This window comes from Hemitrygon akajei, chromosome 1, assembly GCF_048418815.1.
Source record: "Hemitrygon akajei chromosome 1, sHemAka1.3, whole genome shotgun sequence".
Classification (NCBI taxonomy): domain Eukaryota; kingdom Metazoa; phylum Chordata; class Chondrichthyes; order Myliobatiformes; family Dasyatidae; genus Hemitrygon; species Hemitrygon akajei.
The window spans coordinates 107,471,670-107,499,597 of NC_133124.1; the positions used below are offsets into that span (position 1 = coordinate 107,471,670).

The following is a 27,928-nucleotide window of genomic DNA, read 5'->3' on the forward strand; positions in this document are numbered from 1 at the left end:
GGTGAAGCAGCAATTCGCTTGTACAACTTCCAATGTCGTATACTGCAGTAACTGCTCAGGCTGTGGTTCCCTCCACAGGACACCTCCGTTTTGTCCACGAGTTATCAGCAGCCTGTCACTTCAATTCTCCAGCCCAAGCTAACTCTGCTGCTGTCTATGCAGGTCCTGCCTGAACTGCTGAATAGTCCGTGAACCAAAACAAATCACATTGCTGGATTGTCGCAAAATATCCCTGGGATGTCAATTTGAAAAATAATGCTCTGGTGAAACTGCCCTACAGAATTAATGGCTAAATAAAAAACATTAAATAATTGCTGAAGTTGAAACTGCTTCTTCCCTTCCCCAGAAATGAATATGCCTGTAGCATTTGAAAGTAACCACAAATGACAAAATACAATTTTCCTGCAATTTTGCCCATCTTGCTTATACCTCAGCTGCAGATTTCTGAAGTTCATTGCACTATTTCTATAGGGCTTGGCAACAAGCCTTGAAACTGCCTATTAATGGTTCAACAGGACTAGTGACAGATGGGTGTCCTTTTGAGCCTGCTCTACCGATCAATACATGCAGACTGATCCCCTGTCTTGACAGCATGTTCTTGTCCTCTCTCCTTTCTTTATAATGCTCTTTGTTTTGAAGAATTTATTTAACTCCTCCCTAAATATATTCAGCAATTTATGGGGCAAAATATCTACAGGTTCATCCCCCATACCTGAAAAAGTGGCCATTGAGTGTTTGTTTGTGGTCTTCTGTTTCTGTAGCCCATTCACTTCAAGATTTAATGTGTTGTGCATTTTGTGATGCTTTTCTGTATGTCACTGTTGTAACGCATGATTATTTGAGCTACTGTCACCTTCCTGACAGCTTGGACCAGTCTGGTCATTCTCCTCTGACCTTTCCCATTAACAAGGCATTTTCACCCACAGAACTGCCACTCAATGGATGTTCCTTTTTTTTTGTTTTCACACCATTCTCTGTAAACTTGAGAGATTATTGTGCATGAAAATCCCAGGAGGTCAGCAGTTTCTGAGATACTCAGATCACCCCATCTGACACCACCAACCATTCCACAGTCAAAGTCATTTAGATCACATTTCTTCCTCATCCTGATGCTTGGTCTGAACAACAACTGAACCTCTTAGCCATGTCAGCATGCTTTATGCATTGAGTTGCTGCCACATGATCTGCTGATTAGATATTTGCAATAACGAGCAAGTGTACAGGTGTTCCTAATATAGTGGCCACTGAGTGCATGTTTTAATAGGATCATCCCTCATTCTCCTAAACAGTTTAGCCTAATGTATGAGTCCTGCTGTCCTATGAACATACTGGTGAACTTCTTTCTGTAATCTCATTTTCCTATCAGTCTCCTTGTCATTCATAGCAATCCCCAATGTTTCTGATGTTTATACTATTTTCTACCAGATGACATCACCTGCAGATGTTTTCCAGTTACCTTTGCTGGACAAAGTAACTCACATGGATGGTCTTAAATGCTTCTGGCAATAGAAGTCCCAAACAGAAGTCCCAAGTTTGCCGACAACACTACATTAATTGGCTTTATCTCAAACAATAACAAGGTGACCTACAGGGAAGAAGTTATCTCTCTGACACAGTGGTGTTGAGAAAACAACCTCTCCCTCAATGTCACAAAAACAAAGGAGCTGGTTATGGATACAGGAGGAATGGAGACGGGCTAACCCCTATTGATATCAATGGATCTGGGGTTGAGAGGGTGAACAGCTTTAAGTTCCTCGTCATCCACATCCCCGAGGACCTCACGTGGTCTATACACACCAAATGTGTGGTGAAAAAGGCACAACAGCACCTCTTTCACTTCAGACGGTTGAGTAAGTTTGGTATGGGACCCCAAATCCTGAGAACTTTCTACAAGGGCACAATTGAGAGCATCCTGACTGGCTGTATCACTGCCTGGTATGGGAACTGTACCTCCCTTAATTTCAGAACTCTACAGAGAGTGATGTGGTCAGCCCAGTGCATTTGTAGATGTAAACTTACCATGATTCAGGACATTTACAAAGACAGGTGTGAGAAAAGGGCCCAAAGGTCACATATAAAAGCCAGGACCAACAGGCTCCGGGACAGCTTCTTCCACCAGGTCATCAGACTGATGAACTCACACTGATTTGTGTGTATTTTATGTTACATTGATTGTTCTATTTATTATAAATTACTACAATTGCACATTTAGACGGAGATGTAAAGATATAAGGTAAAGATTTTTACTCATGTATCTGAAGGATGTAAGAAATAAAGTCAATTTAATTCACCCAAACTCAAAGCTATGAGGGCTAACTCTCTGAGCGCATAAACATTGCAACTAGTAACCGTGATTGATGTGCTAAACGACATCACCCCATTGTCTTGTGTTTCTCTAATAGAGACAAGAAGTCTTTCTCTCCCCACCTCCATACCACCCCTAATGCTCCCATCGCTAGTGTTATAAAATTGCAATTTGCTTTTGTTAAAGATGATATTAGAGTAATTTTGCATCAATGCAGAAATTTGTCTACATGTTTCCTCCCTCCTCCGCCCACCCTTCAACGTCCTGAATCTCAGGCCCCCTGAACACATACTTCACTTATTTCATCTCCCCTCCTGATTTCCAACTATAATTCTGGATGTCTCATCTCCCACCCTGACCTCTCTGATCCACAGTACACAGTGGAGTATTTTTATCTGCCCATCCCTACCCAGCTTCAAAGTGGACCCCAGTCAGGTCAACACCACTTTCCCGACCCCTGCTGCTCATTGCTCCCTGAACCTGGGCTGTGCATTCCTGTCAGCAAAATTATGCCGATGAAACAATTATTGTCTCATTGCTGCAGAACAAAGCTTGAGTTCACTCTTTGCTGCACTGGCATTTCTAGCCACTGTCTTATGCAATTGCATAAAGTGCTATCTGCATAGCTACTCCAGTGCTATTCAAATCAACATTTGTTTCTCAGCTGGCAAATGTCTGTAAACACACCTGCAGTGAAATAGTTAGTGAAGTTCCCTGAAAGACTAATAAAAAAACACTTTGGTTGTAGTTTTCTCCACCTCTACTTTGAAGACCTGCAGATAAATCCATTGTTGGCACCCTCTCAGTAGAGAACAGTCAGAAACAGAGCTCAGAGGCTATGAAGCAAATGTCCACAGCTGGTCAAAGCTACCTCATGGACAGTGTTTGTGGGAACTTACCCTCTTTGGTGGAGAGCCACTTTCTGCTGAATTCCATTCTTTAGGCAAGAGATGCAGTGTTGAGTGTCAGCTGTGCGTTCCAGCCATTGATTCTGCTTTGTTGCAGTAGCAATAACTGTCTCAGGATCTTTGAAGAGGCAAATAAGCACAACTGAACATTGGACTGTATCTGTATCTAAGCTGTTGTACTACTAATGATCATGTGTTTGTTGATGAGTAAAATTGTTTTGAGCACTTAAGTTGATACCTTGGTCACCCACAGAATGTGACAGATAACCCACAAAACACTCATCAGTGCAACACCATGACAGAAATGTTAATATGTATGTGGTAAACAACTAGATTTGCTTCACCAGGGATCAAGAAATTATAGATCCAACCTCTGCAGCTGACCTGGTTTCCCAGAGAGTTGCACTACATAGAAATGAGCCCTCCCATCCACCGTATGCTGGCCTTTGTGCCAATCTTCATTAATTCTATTTGCCAGCAATAGGACCATACCTCTGTCTATTTAAATGTCAGTCTAAACACACTTTAAACATAGTAATTGTATCTGATTTCACTCTTTTCTCAGACTGCTTGTTTCAAATATGAACCATTGTAAAAACAAAAACATTTTGATCAAAAAGCATAAACTTGATAGATTGCTTTTGTTCTGAATTTTTAAAAATAATTCATTCAAGAGATTTGGGCTCCCCAGGCTGGTCTAGTATTTAATTGCCCATCAGTACTTGTCTTTGAGAAGTTGGTGGAGAACTACCTGCTGGAAGGTGGGTGGCGTGGAGCGTAATACTTTACAACACCAGCAATTGGGGTTTAATTCCCACTGCTGTTTGTAAGAAGTTTGTACTTTCTCCCCATCAGTGCATGGGTTTCATCTGGGATCTCCAGTATGGGCGAGGGTTAGTTAGTTGTGGGCATGCTGTGTGGGTGCTGGAAGAATGGTGACACTTGCAGGCTGCCCCCACTACATCCTTGGAATGTGTTGATCATTGATGCAAATGTTTCAATGTTTTGATATACATGTGACGAATAAACCTAATCTTTGCCTTCTTGGACCACTCTAGTTTTGGAGGTGAGGTATGCCCCAATGTTGTTGGAGAGACAGTTCCAGGATTTTGACTCGGTGACATTGAAGGAATGTCTATGCATTTCCAAGTCAGGACGGCAGATGGTTTGGAGGGCAAATTCAGACAGTGGTGTTCCCATGTATTTGCTACCCTTGTCCTCCTAGCTGGTGGAGATCATGAGTTTTGATGGTGCTGTCTAAGAAGTCTTGGTGAGCTGTCATAGATGGTACAAAAATACTGCCAGTGTGCATCGATGTGGGAATGAGTAGGCGGTTATGGATGGGGTGTCCTATATGGTAGCAAGTTCCTCGTGTTCTTGTTCTTGCACTGATCGGGATGGCAGAGAGTATTCTAAGGCACTCTGGACTTGAGTCTTGTAGGTGGTAGACAGGGTTTGGAGAGATGTGAGGTAAGTTACTTGTCCAGATATGTTCTAGATTGTGTGAGATTTTTCAAATTTTGAGGCATGCAGCATAAATACAAGTGTTTTCCTCTATGTTTTGTTTAACTTTCTTAACTCTGACTAGGTTCTTTGCAGTTGGCTTTAAATGATATATCTGAGTGTTTTGTGCCAAACCCACAGTACAATTGATTGGTTTTCTGTAAAGCAAAGCCTAACCTTTTAGCCATATGGCTTCTCCAGTTCAGTTTCTGGTCAATAGTAAAACCCAGCATATTGACCCTGTGATGGTATTAGTATTGAAATTTAGGGGGCTGTGGCAGGTTTTTCAGTTGTTGGATATCATCACTGTGTTAATTGTCACACTTTAGCCGAGGTCTGGATGTTGGCCATGTCTTGTAGCATTTGGTTGTGGATTGTTACATTATCTGAGGAGTCTCAAATGGTTCTGAACATGATGCAATCATGAAGGTGGCAGGGCCTCCTGCAGCGACGTGCCAAGGGGCAGCAATGTAGTGCAGCGGTTAGCACAATGCTTTATAGCACCAGCTGTATAGATCCCTACTGCTGTCTGTAAGAAGTTTGTACATTCTTCCCATTACTCCAGGTGCTCCAGTTTCCTCCCACAGTCCAAAGGCCTATGGTTTGGGTTCATGAATTGTGGCCATTTTATGCTGGGGCTGAAATCATGGCGACACTTGCTGGCTGCCCAGCATAATCCTCACTTATTTGATTTGACGCAAACAACTCATTTCACCCTATGTTTTGATATATATGTGACAAATAAAGCTAGTCTTTGTCTCTTTCTTTCTGAGATTATTGACCTCTAATCACCACAACTATCCGAATTAGCGACAACTCCACCCTGTGGAGAGTCCCCATTCCCATTGACTCCAGTTTAGCCAGGACTCCATAATGTCATAATCAATTAAGTGTGTCAATGTTAAAGACAGCTACTCTTGCCTCATCTCTGGAGTTCAGCTCTTTCCTTCATGTTTAGACTGAGGCTAATGGAGTCACGTACAGAGTGTCTTTGTGTGAACCCAAACTGAGCTTCTTCAAGCCTGCTGTTGCTGAGTGAGTGCACCTTATTATTCCCTTCCATCCCTTTGCTGATGATCAAGGATAGATTGAAGATGCTGGAATATGAAACAACAAACAAACAATCTGCTGGAAGAACTCCCCACCAGTGAAAGGAAATGGACAATTGACATTTTGAGTCCGGATCCTTCATCTGGATGAGAATCAACTAATGGGGTGGGGTGGATTTATGGATGGTGTATTTTGAGGAGATGTGTTTACACTGGAACAGTTTGGCCAAGAGGACGGCATGTACTGGAGCATAAGTACGAACGATGCTTTCAAAGCTCATAACCTTTCCTGTATCCAGCGCTTTAGCCATTTCCTGATGTCACATGGAATGAATCAAGTTGGCTAATGTCTGGCATCTGTCATGTTGGGGATCACTGGAGGAGGTTGAGATGGTTTATCCACATAGTACTTCAGTCTGTTGGCTGCCAGTGACTGTGTTCGAATATCTGCACCTGACAGTAAGGGATGCAAAGTCATTAATTGCATTGACAACCTTTGATTTTTCTTAATGTCTTTGTAAGCTAGGAAACATATTTTCATAATTACGTAGAATTGTTGATCAGAAATGTCTAAGATACAAGTGTTTCATCAAATTATGTCCTTCTACATCATAGAACCATGCACTTGCACAGGAAGGTCACAGCACACACTAGGGATGTCAAGGGTAGTTCCACTCACCTGTGAGTTCAGTGCTTTTGTCAGTGTTTGGTTTTATACCCTGTGCTGAAGCCAGGAGTTGGAGGTGTAGAAGCAGTAAGTGGAGCTGGAAGATGGTGGAGACATTAGAGGCCTGTGGTGGGAGACATTGGGACATGGGAGCTGCAATGATAGATGGACAGAAGTAGGTAAAGTAGAGAGACTTTGGGGGTTTGTGTTGTTGCTGGTCAAGGCAGTTGTGAGATTGGGGCACTAAGGTGTGTTAGGGACTTTCCTCGAGGTGTCAGAAGCAAGATTTGGCAGTGAGGTGAGGGCTTTTTAAAGTGGTGGAAAGAGGAGTCAAGGAAACCAGGAGGACACAGTACAAGTGCCCTGCTTCATTACATTCCTCCTACAACACCACAGTGAGGAGATTAGGTTGTTTCTAGAAGGCTTTATTATGGTTACCTCTGGTACAACCTGCTCCACAAGCATTGCACAAGGAAATGTTATTGGCCAAAGCAAACCTGATGTGGAAATTATATCAAAGATGTAAAGGTTAGTCACGCCTAAGGGTGCCAATCAAATTTCTATGGTGAAGTAAAACCAGGGAACGGGGTGCAGCATATTGCCCTCCAGAGAGAAACAATTATAAAAATCTTAATGTTACAATAATAAAGTTATCCAATTGAACATCTAGGAATTTAGATCTAAAACTGTTTATTTTTCACAAATATGTGTGCCTAATGTCACATCTTAAATTAGTCATATTCTGCATTTTAGATCTTTTCCAATCAATATAAGCAACCAGTTTTTGAACATAGAACAATACAGCACAGGAGCAAGTCCTTCAGCCTATGATGTTGCACCAAATTAATTAATCAAAATCAGGTTTATTATCACTGATGTATGTTGTCAGATTGGTTGTTTTGCAGAAGTACAAAAAAAACACTGTGTCCTATTCTAACCTATAAATAAATACTGCAAAAAGAGAGCAAAATCATGAGGTAGTGTTGATGGGTTCATGGACAGTTCAGAAGTCTGATGGTGGAGGGAAAGCAGCTGCTCCAAGAACACCTGGTGTCCATCGTCAGGCTCCTGTACCTCCTCCTGATGGTCGTTATGAGAAGAGGCATGTACTGAAGGGTGGCAGACCTTAACGATAGATTCGTTCCTGAGGTATCAATTTTTGAAGATGTCTTTGATAGTAATTGAACACCTAACCAAACTAGTTTTTTTCTTCTTACACAAGGCCTGTATCCCTCCAATCTCTACATTTTACTTTAAAGACTTAATTCTCAAGGTTACCCATTTTGTTATATCTGACCTCTCAAAGTTGCAGCAATGGAGCTAAAATTGAGCAGATAGGAGCATCCTGACAGAAAAAGAACTAGCTGGTAAAGCATACATTGGGTCTTTATGTGAAAACCCCAAAAGACACCAATTTTAGATTACCTCACCATTAGGATGATAACCAAAGCTACAATGTAACAGTCAATGTGGAGATGAATATTGGAGTTCATACTAAAAAAAAAACTCCTTTGGTCAAAATGTACTGCAAGAGTTGAGAATCGTTCATAATCTCAGCATTTCTGTCTTAATTGGTCCATTAACAGATCACAAACCACACTACTGGGGAACTCAGCAGGTCAAGCAGTATCTGTGGAGGCAAATGAAGAATCGATATTTTGGGTTGAGACCCTGAATTAGGACTGAGAGTGTTCAGTATAAGTGTTGAGGGGTGAAGCAAGGGCTGGAAGGCAAGAGGTTGGCTGTGAGACGACTGAACTCCCAAGGTCTCATCAAGTAGTGTATACTGTTATTGCGTTTTTGGCGTGTCGTGAATGTACCTTATTATTTGTTAATTAATTTGTGGTAATTGAATTCAATTAATGTTATTACTTACATCCTTCACATACATGAGGAGTAAAAATCTTTACGTCTCCGTCTAAATGTGCAATGTGCAATTTATAGCAATTTGTAATAAATAGTATGTACAACAGGACAGTCAATATAACATAGAAATACAGTTGTATCAACATGTATTAAGCAGTCTGATGGCCTGGTGGAAGAAGCTGACCCGGAGCCTGTTGGTCCTGGCTTTTATGCTGCAGTACCATTTCCTGAATGATAGAAGCTGGAACAGTTTGTGGTTGGGGTGACTCGGGTCTCCAGTGATCCTTCGGGCCCTTTTTACACACCTGTCTTTGTAAATGTCCTGAATAGTGTGAAGTTCACAACTACAGACACACTGGGCTGTCAGCAGAGTCCTGCGATTGAGGCAAGTACAGTTCCCATACCAGGCAGTGATGCAGCCAGTCAGGATGCTCTCAATTGTGCCCCTGTAGAAAGTTCTTAGGATTTGGGGGGCCAAATCAAATTTCTTCAACCATCTGAGGTAAAAGATGCGCTGTTGTGTTTTTTTCACCACACAGCTGGTGTGTACAGATCACATGAGGTCTTCAGTGATGTGTATGCTGAGGAATTTAAAGCTGTTCACCCTCTCAACCCCAGATCCATTGATGTCAATAGGGGTTAACCTGTCTCCATTCCTCCTGTAGTCCACAACCAGCTCCTTTGTTTTTGCAACATTGAGGGAGAGGTTGTTTTCTTGACACCACTGTGTCAGGCTGATGACTTCTTCTGTGTAGGCTACCTCGTTATCATTTGAGATTAGGCCAATCAATGTAGTGTCGTCAGCAAATTTAATTAGAAGATTGGAGCTGTGGGTGGCGACACAGTCATGGGTATACAGGGAGTAAAGGAGGGAGCTTAGGACACCCGAGGGGCACCTGTGTTGAGGTGGATGGAGCTCGGTGGGGGAGGGAAGGGTAGAGGTGGGGACAAGAAGCTGGAAGGTGGTAAGTGGAAACAAGATACTGCAGATTATGGAATTTGATAATGAACAAAATATGATACATGGAAGCAATGATGGGCAGATGAAACCATATGGGGGGGGGGGATGAAAATGGTGATTTGGGGCAAGGAGAGACCAGAAAGAGAGAGAAAAGAGCACAGGAGTTGTGGGTTACTGGAAATTGGAAAATTCAGTGTTCATGGGATTAGGTTGCATGGAGGATATGGAGTATTCTTCTAGTTTGTGTTTGCCTCACCATGGCGGTGGAGAAGGCCAAGGATGGACAGGTTAATGTAGGAGTGGAAGGAGGAGTTGACATAGTATGCAACTGGGAGGTCAGGATGGCCACCGTGGGCAGGAAGCAAGTTTTCCATGAAATGGTCATCCAGTCTATGCTTGGTCTTGCCAACACATAAGAGTCCATATCAACAGCGCTGAATGCGGTAGACAACGTGATGCACATGAACTTATGCCTGAGCTGGAGGAGCTGTTTGGGTTTGAGATGGTGGTGAGGGAGGAGATGTAGGTTCAGGGATTGCATTGCCTCAGGGTGCAGGGGAAAGTTTCTAGGGAGGTGGAGGCATGATTGGGAAGGGACAAGTGAACCAGGGAGTGACAGAGAAAGTGGTGGTGAGATGAAGGTGGTGACTGGCTGTGGGATTCTGTTGGAGCTGCCCCACATGGCTCTATCTGCCCCCTTTTATCCTCACTATCAGTTTCTACCTGTCACCCACCCTGCTGCTTCCTGACCCCATCCCTCCCCTCCCCCCTCTTCACTTTGTTCCATTTGTGCATCATCTCCCTCCTCACCTGGTTCCACCTATCACCTGCCAGGCACTTTCTTTCCACCCCATCTCACCTCTTCATACTGCTCTACACTCAGTCCCAATGCAGGATCTTGACCCAAAATGATGATGATTTGCTTCCAGCAATTTGTTTGTTGCTCCAAATTCCAGCATCTGTCGTCTCTTGAGTCTCCAGGTGAACTGGTCGTTCAGTTTGCCAGTGTTTGGGATTTTGCTGTTGCTTTTGCTGTATATTGCCAACATATTAATCAGCAGTTAACACTAAGGTGTGGACCTTCAGCCAGATGATGTGATAAATCAGCATAATATCTAACGTGCCTCATGACTCCGTATAGGTGGAGAAGTACAGAGTTAAGTCACTGAGGGAATCAAACATGAGACATAACTAAAGTATGTCTCTAGTTGTTGGATGTATTTCTTGGCTTTGTTGTAATCCTCTCAATTCTTGAGTTAGAAGTATGTGAGTTCAAGGTTCATTTCAAGACTTGAGTACATGATCTCATCTGACACTTCAGTGCAGGACTTGGGGAGCTTGTTCACTGTGTAAACCCCTGAGGCACTTTAGCTTAATGAAAAGATTAAATCATTATAAATAACCTCATCTTGTTTCTTAAACCTGGGCGTAGGTCCACTGTGCAGTGAAACATCAAGGTTTAACAAATTGGGAAGAACATAAATCTCTACTGTCTCCTCAGATATTAATGTTTGATGCTAAAATTAGCAGTGATGATAATGGAAAAGCTCTTGAAAGCTGACTGTTCGCTCTGAAATAAAAACTTTGTAAGTGAACAATCCAAATAACCATTCTAGTGATGTCCAATATGTAAACATGGCAATAGAAGTTCAATTCCTTTTATTGCACAGAACTTTAGAACTATTGACAGATATTTAGATGTCAGGCTATTTATTTTTCTTTTGTTTTTCTCTGTGAAAACTTGACCAAAGGATCTGTGATATGAAAAGCCGTGGTTGCTCTGAGAGTGCAGAGGGACATAATGTCTCAAGCTGCATTATAAGTTTTACTTAGAAAATCCAAATGCACAAAATATTATTTTATGCTGTTGAATACAAGAACTTGTAATGAGGACTAACATTATCAAGTGCCCTTTTTTCTTTTCTGTGAAGACATTCTGGGATCATACTGCCCCAGGAAATACTTCTGTAATTTTGTCTTTGTTTATCTTATGGGCAGGTTGTCTTTGCCTTGTGTAATGCTATATAAAAAAAATTCACGTATCAGACAGGTTCAGGTTTAATGTCTTGCCTAGAGGATGGTAGTGAATTTATACAGTGCTGTGAGATTGAGATAGGCAAAGAGATTCTTGAATTCAACATAATGAAGATGTGAGGGAGGAGAAGAGTAAAATATTCTGAAATCTAAACCTCCAAAATATGTTGTTGCTGTGAATATATTCTAAAAGTAATAAAAAATTTTCAGGATGTGGGCAGAGGCAAAACTATAAATAAAACAGGTTCCTTCAACTGGTGAATTTATAAGCAAATGGTTTACTTTGAATCACTCATTTATTAATGGAGTTTGGCCACGTAGTATTTAGAGATCTGAACTAATAATGTAGGATATTCTTGTCCGAATTTCATCAAACAATTGATCATCTGAATTGATTTTTTTTAAAAAAAAGTTTATTATCAATAAAAGGACGGCATAGGAGTGTAACAGTTACCTTGTTCAATTCTATCACTGTAAGGAGTTTGGATGTTTTCCCTATTACCACCTGGGTTTCCTCCAGGTGCTCCAATTTCCTCAAATATTCCAAAGATGTACAGGTTAGTAAGTTGATTGGTCACATGGGTGTAATTGGCTGGTGTGGGTTCGCTGGGCCAGAAAGATTTGGCCAGGAAGATTTTAACTTTCCTAATATTGATTGGCATCTCCTTAGCACAAGGGGTTTAGATGGGGTGGAGTTTGCTAAGTGTGGTCAAGAAGGATTCCTGACACAATGTGTAGATAAGCCTACCAGAGGAGAGGCTGTATTTGATCTGGTATTGGGAAATGAACCTGGTCAGGTGTCAGATCTCTCAGTGGGAGGGCATTTTGGAGGTAGTGACCACAATTGTATCTCCTTCACCATAGTGCTGGAGAGGGATAGAAGCAGACAATTTGGGAAAACATTTAATTGGGGAGGGGGAAATAGGATGCTATTAGGCAGGAACTTGGGAGCATAAATTGGGAGCAGATGTTCTCAGGGAAAGGATGGTAGGGTTAAAGAACCATGGTGTACAAAGTACGTAGAAAATCTAGTTAAGAAGAAAAGAAACGCTTACGAAAGTTTCAAGAAACTAGATACTGTTAGAGCTCTAAAAAATTACAAGGTTGATAGGAAGGAGCTTAAGAAAGGAATTAGAAGAGCTAGAAAGGGTATGAGAAGGCCTTGGTGAGCAGGATTAAGGAAATCCCCAAGGCATTCTACAAGTATGTGAAGAGCAAGAGGATGAGCTGTATGAGAATAGGACCAATCAGGTGCTATAGTGGAAATGTGGACATGGAGTCGGAGGAGATAGCAGAGGTACTCAATGAATACTTTGCTTCAGTATTCACCAGGGAAAAGGACATTGGCATTTGTGAGAATGACTTACAGTAGACTGAAATGCTTGAGCATATAGACATTAAGAAAGAGGATGTGCTAGAGCTTTTGAAAAGCATGAAGTTAGATAAGTCACCGGAACTGGATGAGATATACCCCAGGCTACTATGGGAGGTGAGGGAGGAGACTGCTGAGCCTCTTGTGATGATCTTTGTGTCATCAATAGGGATGAGAGAAGTACCGGAGGTTTGGAAGGTTGCAAATGTTGTTCCCTTGTTCAAGAAAGGGAGTAGAGGTAACCCAGGAAATTAGAGACCAGTGAGTCTGACTTCAGTGGTGGGCAAGTTGTTGGAGAAGATCCTGAGAGGCAGCATTTCTGAGCATTTGGAGAGACGTAATCTCATTAGTGATAGTCAGCATAGCTTTGTCAAGGGCAGGTCGTGCCTTACGAGTCGGATTGAATTCTTTGAAGATGTAACAAAACACATTGATGAAGGTAGAGCAGTGGATGTAGTGTATATGGATTTCAGTAAGGTATTTGATAAGGTTTCCCAGCAAGGCTTCTTCAGAAAGTAAGGGGCATAGGATCCAAGGAGACCTTGCTTTGTGGATCCAAAATTGGCTTGCCACAGAAGGCAAAGGGTGGTTGTATATAGTTCGTATTCTGCATGGAGGTTGGTGACTAGTGGTGGTCTGCAGGGATCTGTTCTGGCACCCCTCCTCTTTGTAACTTTTTTTTTTGTAAATTACCTGGATGAAGAATTAGAAGGGTGGGTTAGTAAGCTTGCTGATGGCACAAAGGTTGGAGGTGTTGTGGATAGTGTGGAAGGTTGTCAGAGGTTACAGTGGAACATCAATAGGGTGCAGAACTGGGCTGAGAAGAGGCAGATGGACTTCAACCCAGATAAGTGTGAATTGGTTCATTTCGATAGGTCCAATTTGAAGACAGAATATAATATAAATGTAAGACTCTTGGCAGAGTGGAGGATCAGCAAGATCTTGGAATCTTGAGATCTTGCGAAAGTTGACAGTGTGGTTAAGAAGGCATAAGGTGTGTTGGCATTCATCAACCCTGGATTGAGTTCAAAAGCCATGAGGTAATGTTACAGCTGTATAAGACCTGGATCAGACCCCACTTGGAGTACTGTACTGTATTCAGTTCTGGCCACTTCACTACAGGAGGGATGTGGATACTATAGAGAGGGTGCAGAGGAGATTTACAAGGATGTTGCCTGGATTGGAGGGCATACCTTATGAGAGTAGGTTGAGTGAACTTGGCTTTTTCTCCTTGGAGCGACGGAGGATGAGAGGTGACCTGATAGAGGTGTATAAGATGATGAGGGGCATTGATCATGTGGATAGCCAGAGGCTTTTTCCCAGGGCTGAAATGGCTAAAATGAGGGGGCATAGTTTTAAGGTGCTTGGAAATAGGTATCAAGGGGTCAGGGGTAACTTTTTCCACACACAGTGGTGGATGTGTGGAATGCACATTGGCAGTTGGCAGTGGTAGAAGCAGATACAATAGGGTCTTTTAAGAGCCTCTTAGATGGGTACATGGAGCTTAGAAAAACAGAGGGCTATCTGCTAGGTGATTTCTAGGCAGTCTCTCAAGTAGGTTACATGGTCAGCACAACACTGTGGGCCGAAGAGCCTGTAATGTGCTGTAAGGTTTTATGTTCTAAAGGCCCATTACTGTGCTGTATCTCTAAGCAAAGCAAAAACAAAGCTGTCAGGTTACAAAAACAATACTGACTTTTATAAGTTAAGAAACAATTTTGCTGACATTGCTTCATTTGGCCTACAAATACCAGGTTTCATATCATTGTGGTTGATTCGTAATTGCTTTTTGAAACAACCTAACGTGTCATCCAGTTTGGGCATGAGGGTATGTGTCAAACCAAGGCTGGGTGCACAGCAATGCAGTGTGTTACAAAAATAAGTCACATCCTGAGACAAGTTTATTCTGTCTACTTTTTTGAGTTAGTTTCTCATGGTACCGTGTATTTGGCCCAGGTCATGTCTTCCTCAGTAGGCAGTTCAAGAGCGAGCTTGTTAACACTTTTGCATTGGTTAGTGCATTCACAGTACCGTGCCACATGTTGCAACTTGGAATATGCAACATGCAGGAGATTCTGGGACCACTCGCTCAGAGTCCATTGCAGATGCTACTACATCACTGGCCATCTGGGGTCAACAGAAACACACACAAAATGCTGGAGGAACTTAGCAGGTCAGGCAGCATCTATGGAGAGGAATAAATAGTCAATGTTGTGGGTTGAGACTATTTGTCAGGACCTTTCATCAGATCTCGGCCCAAATTGTCAACTGTGTAATCCTCTCCATAAATTCTGCCTGAACTGCGAAGTTTCTCCAGCAATCTATGTGTGCCACTGTGGATTTCTACCATCTGAAGAATCTCTTACATTTATGATCCTCCACTCTACATCGCCCAGGGTGGAACAATGGTTATGTTGAGTGAAAGGTTCAGTGTACTGTGGATCTGCCCCTTCAAACATGATCGGCATACCTCACAAAATCTGATAAATCAAAATGATGTTCCTGACCTGGATTATTTAATTCCTTATAATGACTTCATCTCTTAATAATAAGTGTATTTAAAATACATTGACATTTTTGACTTAATAATTTTAATTAATTAAAATCTGCCTCAGATTTTAAATGTCTTGATCAAAAGGTTATCAGGTCAGTCTGGAGGCATGTTATTGATAAGGAAGACTAATCAAAGTGGCCCATTCTTAAAGAAGGGGTGCAAAATGGAGAGTTGGGCTCATTCAATGAGGGAACTCTTGAGAATTCTGCAGAGACAGCTCTTACAGACACATGGAATGGTGTTCTCAAAGGGATGAGTTCTTTTTAATGTATGATTGTCTAATTGGTGAGGTTAAAGTTCAACCCTTAGTTCAAGTGAAGAAAGGCTTGGCTTTCAGAAGTCAGATTACGCTAAGTTAGCTGATCCCAATCGGTATCATGGTGAATGTGCTTTCATTGACCTCCTTAACCACAGGACCAAGGAGGACGAGGGAAATAAATCCCCAAGTTATCCTAGACACATGAACATTAGCTGTGCATTGTGCATCTAGCTACATGGTGCCTATATTGTTCAATGTTTAGACTCGTATTTTTAAGTGTCCTTAACTTCCAGCGAGGGCAGGAGTCAGGTAACACCTTTTAGATATTGCTGATTGAAACGTAAATGGAATCCTTCACTTTGTAAGCAGTGATGAGTATGACTTCAGCAACGCACTCACTATGCTGGAGGACCGAATAGGTCAGGTAGCATATATGGAGGAAAGTAAACAGTTGATGTTTCACACTGTGACTCTTCACAGGATCTCCTGATGAAAGGTCTTGGCCTAAAATGTTTACTGTTTATTTCCATCCGTAGATGCTGCCTGACCTTCTGAGTTCCTCCAGCGTTTTGTGTGTGTTCCACAAGATTTCCAGCATCTGCAGAATCTCCTGTGTCTCTGATATAGTGCGAATTCATTGCTTTTCAATTCTAAATCTTTATAGTTCACTGGTTAGTCATCAGCTTGAGTACTGGAGGTGGTGCAGAGGAGGTTTGCCAGAATGAAACTTTGTGGAGAGTTGAGAAACACTGAAATTTTCCATCCTAAAGATGAACAGATTATGAGGAGTTTTGTTAAGACTGAAGTGGGAAAAAAAAGTTCTCTCTACCAGCAGGTAGTTCAATGAAGAGAGATTAAAAGTTTAGAATAACTTTTCTAATGGGCAAAAGGAGAAAAGCTGTTTTTTTAAAAAAAATACAGCATGTTATTAAGATCTGGAGTACACTGTTTGAAAAGGTGGTGAAATCAGATTCAGAAGAGAATTGGAAATACACTTGCAAAAGAAAAAAATGTGGTGTCATGTTGCAAGGAGGAAGTGGGACAAATTAAGTAATCGTGTCAAAGTGCCTGCATGGTTAATGTGAACTGAAAGCTTGTGTGTGTTCATGTTCGTGTTCTGTGTTTCTGGGCTTGACTCTCACTCTGGAAACACACAGCCTCAACTCTAAAGGGAGCTTATATTATTTCCATACACTGACATTAGTTTCTGATTGCATCTGGATTGCAGCTAGTCTGTGCATGTGGCCTAAGTAACTTCCAGACTTCCAGAAATCATTCAGGGAATTGAGAGTTGACTGGGAGCATGGCCAATTCCAGTCTGGGAGAATGCTCTCAGTGATACCACCTGCCCCAGTGTCACCGGCCACACTTCCCACTCTGCGGCTATTCAACTTGCACTGCTAGGTGAGGTGTTTGACCTCGCGTCCTGGGGTCAGCACTGTGGCACAGCAGCTGGAGCTTCTGCCTTGCTCCTCCATCTACCTGGATTCAATACTAATCTCTGCTGCTCTCTGGAATTTGCACTGTGTGGCTTTCCTCTGAGAGCTCTTATTTCCTCCTGCCTTCCAAAGACATGCAACACCCCCCCCCCCAAGTGGAAAGAAACTGAGGGCTGTTAATGGGAATGTGAGGAGAGTAAAGTGGAATTTGTATAAATGAGTGTTCGAAATGAGCACCAACTCAATGTGTTGAACAGCATGTTTGCATGCTGTTTGATGCAATTGCACTTTTGATAAACCATTCATCAATAATAACTTATACCCCACCATTGGGATTTGTACCCTTTAAAGCAAATATTATCACTAGAGCTTGGGCCACTTGTAGGGCATATAAAATGCAATCATCATCTCTGTATACTGATCTGATGGTAGGATTTGGGGAGAGATGGATGTACAAGATTGAAGCAAGGGAGAATGAGTCCAATGGAGGGCAGGAAGACAGAGTGAGGGAGAATACAGTGAACAGCAGTGAACTAGAGATGAGGAAATTAGAGAAGCAGAAATCTACCTCAGAGCAAGGTGGCATCAGCAATAAATTTCTACCATTTTTCATTTTGATTTAAAAACACTAACTTCTCAAAATACTCAGCAAAACAGGCAGCATCTAATGAGAGAAATAAGATTAATCTTTTAGGTCAATATCCTGTCAAACAATAGGCATTTATCTCAAAATTGCAGCAGCAGGGGTTTAGCCAGACCTTTGACAAGATCCTACATTGTTCGGCCACTCTGGAAGATTAGATCATGTGCAATCAAGGGTGAGCTAGCAAACTGGCTTGGCGAAAGGAGATTGAGGGTAGGAGTGGAAGAGGAAAATTGTTATTTAGATAGGAGATCTGTCACCAGTGATGTGCCACAGGAATCAGTGCAGGGTCCAGTGTTGTCTTCTGTCTTAACAATTTGTATGACAATCCTGTAAATATAATTAGTAAGTTTGATATTGCCAAATTTAGGGGCCTAGTGGACAATGAAGAAGATTATCTAAGACTGCAACAGGATCTCGATAACTGCAAAAGTGGGCCAAGGAATAGTAGATAGAATTTAACTCAGACAATTGCAAGGTATGCACTTTGGTAATTTAAACCAGGACATCAAATTCTGAGTAAATAGTACAGCCCAGCATAGCGTTATGGAACAGAGAGACGAAGGGACACAGATGCATAATTCCTTGAAAGGGACAACACAGTTAAAAAGCTGATAAAGAAGGTATCTGTCACACTTGCCTTCATTGGGACAATGTGTTGTAACTGTGTAAGTCATTGGTGAGACCACTCTTGGAGTATTATGTACAGTTCTCATTGCCCAGAAATGGGAAGGATATCCTGGAAAAGGTGAAAAAAAATTCATGAAGATGTTACTAGAGCTAGAGACTTGAGTTACAAGGAAAGTCAGGGACTTCTTACCCTGGAGCATAGGAGGCTGAAAAATGGCCTTACAGAGTAAGGGTTCTCAACCATTTTTAAGCCATGGACCACTATGCAAGGGGACTGTGGACCTTGGGTTGGGAACCCCTGTTATAAAAGGTTGGTAAAGTGGATGTTCCCAATCTTTTCTCTGGATAGGAGAGTCAAAACTAAAAGACAAAGACTTAAGGCATGGGTTTAAGATTTAAAAAGGACCTGAGCAGCAACTTTTCACTCAGGGTGTTGGGTAAATGAAACGTGCTACAGAGGAAGCTGAAGAGACAGATACAATTACAGTGGTTAAAAGGCATTTGGACATGTACGTCAATAAAAAATACCTAGAGGGATGTAGGCCAAATAAAAATAGCTTGCACAGACATCTAGGTCAAAGTAGAAAAGTTGGGTTGAAACAACACACTGTGGCCACGTTATTAGGTACACCTGTACAGCTGCTTATAATGCAAATATCTAACAGCCAATCATGCAGCAGCAACTTAATGCATAAAAAACATGCAAACATGGTTAAGAAGTTCAGTTGTTGTTCAAACCAAACATCAGAATGGGAAAGAAATGTGATTTAAGTGACTATGATTGTTGATGCCAGACAGGGTGATTTGAGTACCTCAAAATCTGCTGATGATCTGGGATTTTCACACACAACAGTCTCTAGAGGTTGTAGAGAATGATGCATAAAACAAAGAAACATCCAGTGAGCGACAGTTCTGTGGGTGAAAACACCTTGTTAATGAGAAAGGTCAGAGGAGAATGGCCAGAATGGTTAAAGCAGACAGGAAGGTGACAGTAACTCAAGTAACCACACCTTACAACCGAAGATCATCTCTGAATGTACAACATGTCAAATCTTGAAGTGGATGGGCTACTGCAGTAGATGACCACAAACATATACTCAGTAGCCGCTTTATAAGGTACAGGAGGTACCTAATAAAGTAGTCACTGAGTATAGGTTATTTTTAAACTTGTGTTTTGAATATTATTCAATCATGGATCACACAACAAATGCAATTTGTTCTGTCATGCATGTCCTGCCTCTTTAGTAGAGCTATATAATTACTTCTACTCTCCTATTCTTTATATCCATTACCCAACATTTTTGTTTACTTCAAGCTTTTATCCTTTTCAGTCGACACTAACACATTAAGTTCTAAGCCACTGAACCTTTAGACCTCCCCCACACTACAGAAAGGTATACAACCTAGAATGTATTGCACAAGGTTGCTGAATAAGGCCAAGAATTTAGAAAATACAATACAAAATTAGTGTTTTCCTCTCACTGAATAACATGAGCCCAGCAGGTTTGGGATCCTTCTCCCTTGTGATGTGAAATTCCACACCTTTGTGTGCTGAAAATACAGGTCTGTTTGTGGTGGAGCTTTGCCAAAATTTGCACTTCCTCATCAGAACCACTAGGAATGAACGTGGAGTGGCAGTTTCACCAGGTGTTGAGTGAGTCTTTGGGAGAACGTCGTAGGAAATATCTCCTGTGACCCTTTGAGGACCTTCATTCAAAGGAAGATATAGCTAAGGCCTATAGTTCCAAGCACTGACAGAAAATCAGAGCTGCTGTACTTCTGACTCTTATTGTCATGCATTCATGTATATTTTGACCCTTGCACGTTGCGGTCGAGCATCCCTGTGTGTTAGGTGCTGAACATAATGTGATAAGGCATTCTGGGTGGATGACTTCAAAATCAGCATCTACCTGTTTGTTCCTCACCTCTGTGTCTCTCGTGTGTGTGCTGTTCACGGCCAGCAGCCTTCCCAAAACCACAGACCTAAAAACGGGCAATGAGATGACAAAACCTCATGTGGTATTTATTGTTTTGTTCCAGTCGGCAAGAAAAGTCTATAGGCAGTGCTGGCGGTACACCACTGTGTAACGGGGGTGAATGAAAAGAAAACAGCCACAAGAAGTGTGGCAAGTGAAGGATCTGAGGGGAGAGAATGAGAAAGTGAAGGTTAAATAGAATAAATGAGAGGGAGAGAAAGACGGATAAATCAGTAACTTTTCTGACGCATGATTCTGTTTGAAAATGGCAACAATGTTTGGAAATATGGGGCTGTGTGACAAAATGATAAAACAATGAAATTCATAAACTGAAAGATTTGTATAGTTTGCACTGGCAAATCAAACTTCAGGTGATATTCAGTTTCCAATTTTTCTGTCCTTCTGTTGGGTGCAAAAAGGTTTGATTTATTATGCAGTCTAGTGCAACCTGCTAATCCTGGCGATAAGCCTTAAGAGGACATAGTTTAAGTTTTAAAAGACCACTATTCATCTAAACGTTTGATTATTCCTGACAAGTTTAGATTTCACAAAAGGAATCAAGAGGAAGGCAAGTCTATTTCACAATTTGTGGCGGTGTTGAAGCAATTGTCTGAACACTGATTTTGGGAAGTCACTGAATAACACATTACATGATAGACTCGCATGTGGTCTGCGTAGTGAGGCAATTTAGAAATGTTTGCTTACAGAAGACAGACTAACATTACAGGAGGCAATAGAGATGACAACTAAAGAAGCACAGCTATTAAGTCTTCCCAAGTTCATAAAGTTTCTACTGACTTTAAGAATAAGACACCTATTGGCAATCAGTGTTGCCATTATGGCAAAACAGGGCATTCAAGTAAAGAATGCTGGTATACTGATTTAGATTGGCAAAAAAGGGACATATTGAACACACTTGTGAAAGTGAAAAGACATGTAATAAAAAAAATGACTTTTGGAAAGCTAAAAAGAAACATGAACAAGATGGAGTGTACTGAAGATGGACTGAGTGACCATCACTCTGTGGTTGAAGAAGCTTTGCATGTTTTATCTGTTTCAGAACACAAAAACAGCTATTGGGTGACCCTGCGGCTAGATGGGGCTCTGGTGAGGATGCAGTTGGAAATGGGCGCTGCAGGATCGCTGGTGTCACAGTTAGTTTACAAGGAGAAATTGTAGCATCTCAGCCCAGAACGGGCAAGGTTGACTTTAAAGAGTTACACTGGTGAGTTTATTCCAGTAAGGGGAGTAGTACATGTTACAGTGAAGATGAACAAACAGAGAAAGAAATTTCCACTGTTATCCAGCTGTTCTACACCGCTCGTGGTTGAAGCAGCTCAAAGTCAACTCGTACGAAGTACACTTGATTATTGCGAGCACTGGTCTACAAGAGGTTTTGCAGAAACGCACAGAAGTATTCAACGGAGATCTGGGCAGAATGAAAGAAAGCTCAATGAATCTGGCTACTAAATCCGACACAACACCCAAATGCCTGCAAGAAAGACCAGTTCCATACACCCTCAAACCAAAGGAAGAGGCTGATTTTGAAAGAGTGGTTCCAATAACTTACTCGGGACCAATGTGTGTAAGCAACCCTGTCCTCAAAAGGGTTGGATCTTTAAGGCTTTGTGGATACTTGAATGTGACCATTAACCCAGTTCTTGTGGTTGAACAATACCCTCTTCCCCCTTATTAATGAACTTTTTGCAGGATTAGCCGGACTTTTAGCAAGATTGACTTGTGTCAAGTGTACTTGCAGAAGCATGTGGAACAAGAGTCACAGGAAATGTTGACCATAGTAACTCACAAAGGAATATTCAGGCAGTGAAGGCTTTAGTTTGGTGTCACCTCAACTCCTGCACTTCTCCAGTGAGCAATGGGCCAGATCCGGAGCAGGTTGATAGGGGTGCAATGTTATTTGGATGTCTTACTCATTACTGGGAAAATGAGCATGAGCACCTACAAAACCTGGGTGCCACACTGCAAAGACTCAAGGAATATGGGCTAAGGGTCCAGATGGACAAGTATGAGTACTTCCAACCTTCATTTGGTCCATCTTCAGTACACTCCATTGACAATGTATAACTTTACAAGGCACCATCAAAGGTGAAGTCAATCATGGAGGCTCCATCACCACAGAATGCAAGTCGATTAAAATCTTTCTTAGAACTACTAACATTCTACACAAAATTGTTCATGAAACCACTTAATGAAATTTTAAATGAATCAATGTGCTGGCAGTGGACGGATCACTGTGAAGAGGCTTTTAAAAAGGCTGAAACAGCTTTGTCAGAATCTGAAGCACCCACACACTTCTTCCTGTCATTGAGCGTACAGCTGGCCTGCGTCACGGCAGTCATCTCACACGTTATACCGTCAGGTGAAGAGCATCCAGTCACTTTTGCATCAAGGACATTAAGCAAGGCAGAAAGCCGCCATGCCCAGATTGAGCAGGAGCACTCGCAATTGTCTTCGGAGTTATGAAATTCCATCAATTCCTCTTCGGTTGATGATCTACGCTACAGACAGATCATTACCCTGGCTACTAGTCAAATGCAACATTGGGCTCTGTTACTATCTGCACATAGGTACGATATAAAGCATGGAGGTCTGAGCACCATTTGAATGCTGTGGACTATCCAGGCTTCCCTTAGCTGTTTCTGCTCCAGAGCCATCCCCAAAAGAGAGCTTTTACTTGAAGGAAATACCTACAGTTCTGATAATTGCAGTGCAAGTCTGGAAGCACGCACATATTGACCCTGTTCCGTCTAAAGTGGGGTACATGGTAATTCGTGAATACATAGGAGAGCCAAGCGTAGAATTCACACCTTATCAGGCTTGATGGAAGGAGCTCACAGTCCAATCAGGCTGTTTGCTATGGGGCTACTGTGTTGTCATTCCTCCACCATTAGGAAGCAAGTGCTTGTCGAGTTACATGCTGGACACTGTGCAGCTACTTATGGTAGCCAGGACTGGATGTAGCCATCGAAGGGAAGACCAAAGCATGCTCACCTTATCAGCAAGTGAGAAATATTCCTTGATTTGTTCCTTTGCATCCATGGGAATGACCTGAAGAAGCATGGCAGAGGATTCACATAGATCTTGCAGGACCTGTAGAAGGCCACTTGTCCGTGGTCTTAGTGGACGCAAACAGGAAATGACCTGAGTTTGCCATCATGAAGAGATTTACATCTGAGAAAAAGTGTTGAGGAACAATGTTCCACCTTTAGCTATTTTGTGCTTCCTCAACAGCTTGGAAGTGACAATGGTGCACAAATACAGTCTGAAGAGTTCAAGGCATTTATAGAAGCTAACGGTATTCAGCACATCAAGTCAGCACCATTTTATCCAGCCACTATAGGCCTTGCTGAACGACTTGTACAAACAATGAAACAATCTCTCAAGATTTTAGTGGGGTGGATCTCTTAAACAGCATTTTTACACTTTCTTGCTAACGTACCACAACATACCTGACGCCACCGCCAAAATTGCTCCAGTCACTGCGCTGATTTGCATCCATCCTGACCTGCTTAGACCCCCAAACACAAAACAGATTTTGCTAAATGAACAGAAAACCCAAGCACAAAGGTGTGCCAAAGCGCAATACAGAAGTCCCACAGCAAGAGAGCGAGTGCTTGCCCTGAAGTGCATCTCTGGAACAAAGTGACACAAACTGGTCCTGTGTCATACACAGTAGAAACTGGTTAGCACAACATTTGGAGAAGGCATGTTGATGAGCTGTTGCCCACTTCTGAGGCGACTGAAAACCAACACAAACTGCCCAACCCTGATCCAGTTGTAGAAATAGGACAGGGTTCTGAAACATCAACTGCAGAATCTCCATTAAGATCAAATGACACAGCCAGTTCTCCCACATGACCTATGTTTTCTGGGGGTGGGGGAGTGCCCCCTATAGCAGTGGAGTACCAAGCCAAGACCTATACATCCACCACCAAAAGATGAAATGACTTTGGCATCCTCCTCAAGTCGTTGGTACCCTCACAGGGACAGGCAGCCTCCAGACAGATTGAATCTCTAGTTTAGTGACTATCCCTTAGCACATGGAGCAGAATAATTCCGCAGAGTGTCTGGGAATAGACACACTCTTTCCTAGTTTAGAAAATAAATGTTGTTTTAATTGTTTGTTGAATTTGATGATTACACCATTGAATATTCATCAGCTGGTCTATGTATGGGAAGGGGGAGAAACATTTAAAATAAGGGAGAAGGAATATGTATATTTTGAACCTTGCATGTTGCTGTCGAGCCTCCCTGTGCATTATGTACTGAACGTAATGGGAGAGAACACTCTGAGTAGGTGACTGACATGTAAACAGCTGTAGCTCAACTCTCCGTCTCTCGTGTGTGTCATTCACAGCCACCCGGCTTCCCAGTACCACAAACATAGCATTCACATTGATTGTGTTTGAAGGGGTGGCTCAGGACTGAGGGGTGGCTCAGGACCAGACAGAAGGTGCACATGAGGTGCAAAATAAGAAATGGGGAGGAGAATGGGGCAAAGCGGAGATTTTCCAAATATCTGCCCAGTGATCATATCGGAAAGAAGAGCAGCTGAAAGCTCAGGATGTCCATGTCTCAGAATTCTCCACAGAGCAACATGGCAATTGAGGTGTTGAATAATTGCCCAAGACCACAGGAGAGGGCAGGAGCCCCATGACCCCCTGCCATTGGAGAAGGTGGAGCCTGTGCCCTCTGCTGTATAGCTTCTGGACTTATCAAGTCTCTGACTTTAGTTAATGCTCTTTCTTTCCATCTGGATCAGAACTGGCCATTTCCACTTATCTTTATTTGAGCTGTTTTTCTATTTCTATGAATATATCTTGGCTTGCAGGACATATCCCACAGCTTTGCTATTAACAACATATCACACAAAGCAGTAGTATGCAACTCAACCTGACTGCTCCTATTAACTCATTTGGTCACAGCCTATCAGAAGTATTCTTTTTGCTCTAATTGTCCCTCCCCCAAATTCTCTGCCACTGAAAACAAATTTATTTTTCTCTCTTACCCAGTTCTGATGAAGGCTCATAGACCTGAAACATGATGTGTTTCTCTTTCCACAGTTGTGATCTGACCTACTGAGGGCTTCTTGCATTTTCTGTTTTTATTTCAGAGATCCAGCATCTGCTAGAATAGCATCATACTCAGTCCAGGGATGTTTCGAACTCTACATCTCTTGTTGGGGTAGATATATTTCTGTTGTTTATAACAGAAACGGTTCAGTGACGGTTAACTGCACAGGGTATCTTGGTTTTTGTGCTTGCTTCCACAGTGGGCACAATGCAGTCAGTGAGGGTAAGTGCATTAAGTAGCAAGTTAATTGATGTTTTGAAGTTAATTTTATAAGAATGTAGAAGTTGATTAATTACCAAGTGCACTAGAACAAGGGGAGGGGATGGTGGTAGCAGTTAGTGGATACAAGGACAAGAAAATGCAGTCAAAATGAAAAATGTGAGTAGAAGAGTGGGCGTGAATATGCTTCGAGCAGTGGAATGAGGTTAAAGAGGTTTTGTACCATAGAATGCAGATGAGTCAAGATATGTACTCACATCTAACTGGTTCAATTTCTTCATTTAAAAACATGGAACGTTTACTTCTATTGCCTTTACAATTGACCAAATCAACCCACAAATGTGATCATTCATGCGGATCAGTGTGAGCAGATGACTAAGGAATTGATCAAGAGGCAGTTTATAAAGAGTTCAGAGCAAAGCAAGAATCATGATGAGGCTTCAGGGAAAATGTGGACACTTCTCCACAAAAGGCCTATTCACCAATTCTGAAGAGTAATTTAAGTGGCCAGATTAAGAGGAGTGCAGGTATCTCAGCAGAATATGGAGATATCTTCTACAGATATACTGTAGAGAACATTCTGCATCACTGTATGGCATGGGGGGGCGGGGCCAGTGGACTTACTGCACAGGATCAAAAGAAGCTACAGAAAGTTGTAAAGTTAGTCAGCTCCATCATGGGTACTAGACTCCATAGTATCGAAGACATCTTCAAGGAGTGGTGCCTCAGAAAGGCAGCATCCATTATCATGGACCCCCATCACCCAGGACGTGCCCTCTTCTCATTGTTACTGTCAGGAAGGAGGTACAGAAGTCTAAAGGCCCACGCTCAGTGATTCAGGAATAACTTCTTCCCCACTGCCATCCGATTCCTAAATGGACATTAAACCCATGTACGCTACCTCGCTTTTTTATCATTTGTTTTTGCAGTATTATTTTTAATGTAACTATATAATATAAGTTTACTTACTGTAATTCATTCATTTTTTTTCTGTATTTATCATATATTGCACTGTACTGCTTCCGCTAAGTTAATGTATTTCACAACATATGCTGGTGACAGTAAACCTGATTCTGATTCTGGAGGTGGTGACAACCCCCTGGTCAGAAGCCAGAGCCAACAGGAAAAGTAAATTTAAGTATAAATGGTGAATAGATATTTGTTTCTCTTCTCAGCTGAATCCAACCTTGGCAAGATGACTGCCAGCAATGCTCTATGACAATTGCTATCCTAGATTTAAATCAAAAATATCTATGTCCAGTGCGAAATCATTATAGGATATCATTTATTCTCTTTTTAAACATATTAAATTGGTTTCCTTAACTACAAAAAATTATTGAATACTGATAAAATTGGCCCAGAAATTCAGAAATAAGAGATTATGGTTAAAGCAAAATAGGCTCTATAATTTAGCTGAAGTGATATTTGGAAATCATGTAAATGGCTAGAATTCACCACAGCGTATTTGTCAGGAAAATGTTACAGATGAGGTTGTAAAAATATCTCCAGCTATTGCAGGCGAGTATGGCCCATTATTGTTAACAAAAATATCCAGAAGGGAATGGTATGGATGACTTTGAAATTCGATAATGGTCTAACAAATAGCTGTAGCACTTTCCTTTTTGTTGTGGGGTAGCATTGTGTGTTCTGCTCTTGAGGACAACAAAAAGAGTTCAAGTGAAGTGTCACTGCATCTGGATGCCGCCTTTGCTCTTTGTGAATCCAGACAGTTCCTTGGCCCAGAAATTCAAGAACATTGTGATTATTCATTCACATGTACCCAAGCCAGCTAAATAGTTTTGATTGAGCAGAATGGCAAATTTAAAATGAGACTCCCGACTACATGGAAAAGGCCTGCAGCACAAAGGCCATTGGGCGAGCAAGATGATGTCAAATGATCAAGTTCCACTGCAAACAAAATCTTGACAGCAACAAAACAGACTGAAGCTAAGAGTCTTCCTCGGGAAGAAAGCATGCAGTTTAGTGACCTGCTTTCTGTATGAGCTCCGCTCAAAATTCTGAGTGAGATTCAAAGCCCTGAGGATTTGCTGGAATTAATAATTCTTCTTCTTTATTTACAGAAGGATCCTCACTATCTTCAGCAATGGCTTGAAGCTTTCGTCACATCATTTGAGCGAATTATTGACATCAGCTCCTTTGAGCCACTTCAGCGAAGGTAAATTCACCACGTGCATTGCATTTCTCCCCATTTCATGAATGCAGCCACATTTTCAACGTAGCAGCCTCTTTCCCCAGAACAGAGTCAGCAACCCAAATACAAAAGGACTATTTAGCTTTAGATTTGATCAAAATGGTATTATCTTCAGAGCCACAGTATAAGTAACCCGCATTTACAATTAATGAATAACAGGATTGATTGCAAGTATTTTCCAGCTTGGAAGCACAATATCTTTCTGTAGAGTGGACTAGCTTTACAATCCAATCTACT

General features: G+C 41.8%; 1 protein-coding gene across 3 annotated transcripts in view; it reads left to right on the forward strand.

Annotated features, from left to right (window-relative positions):
- Window positions 1–27,928, forward strand: part of nbeal2 (neurobeachin-like 2) — a 223,152-nt gene that overhangs the window by 51,971 nt on the left and 143,253 nt on the right. For all 3 annotated transcript variants that reach the window (XM_073049239.1, XM_073049254.1, XM_073049245.1), the window contains exon 2: window positions 27,561–27,655. In XM_073049239.1, coding sequence (XP_072905340.1) covers window positions 27,561–27,655 — 95 coding nt within the window. The remainder of the gene's footprint in view (window positions 1–27,560; window positions 27,656–27,928) is intronic.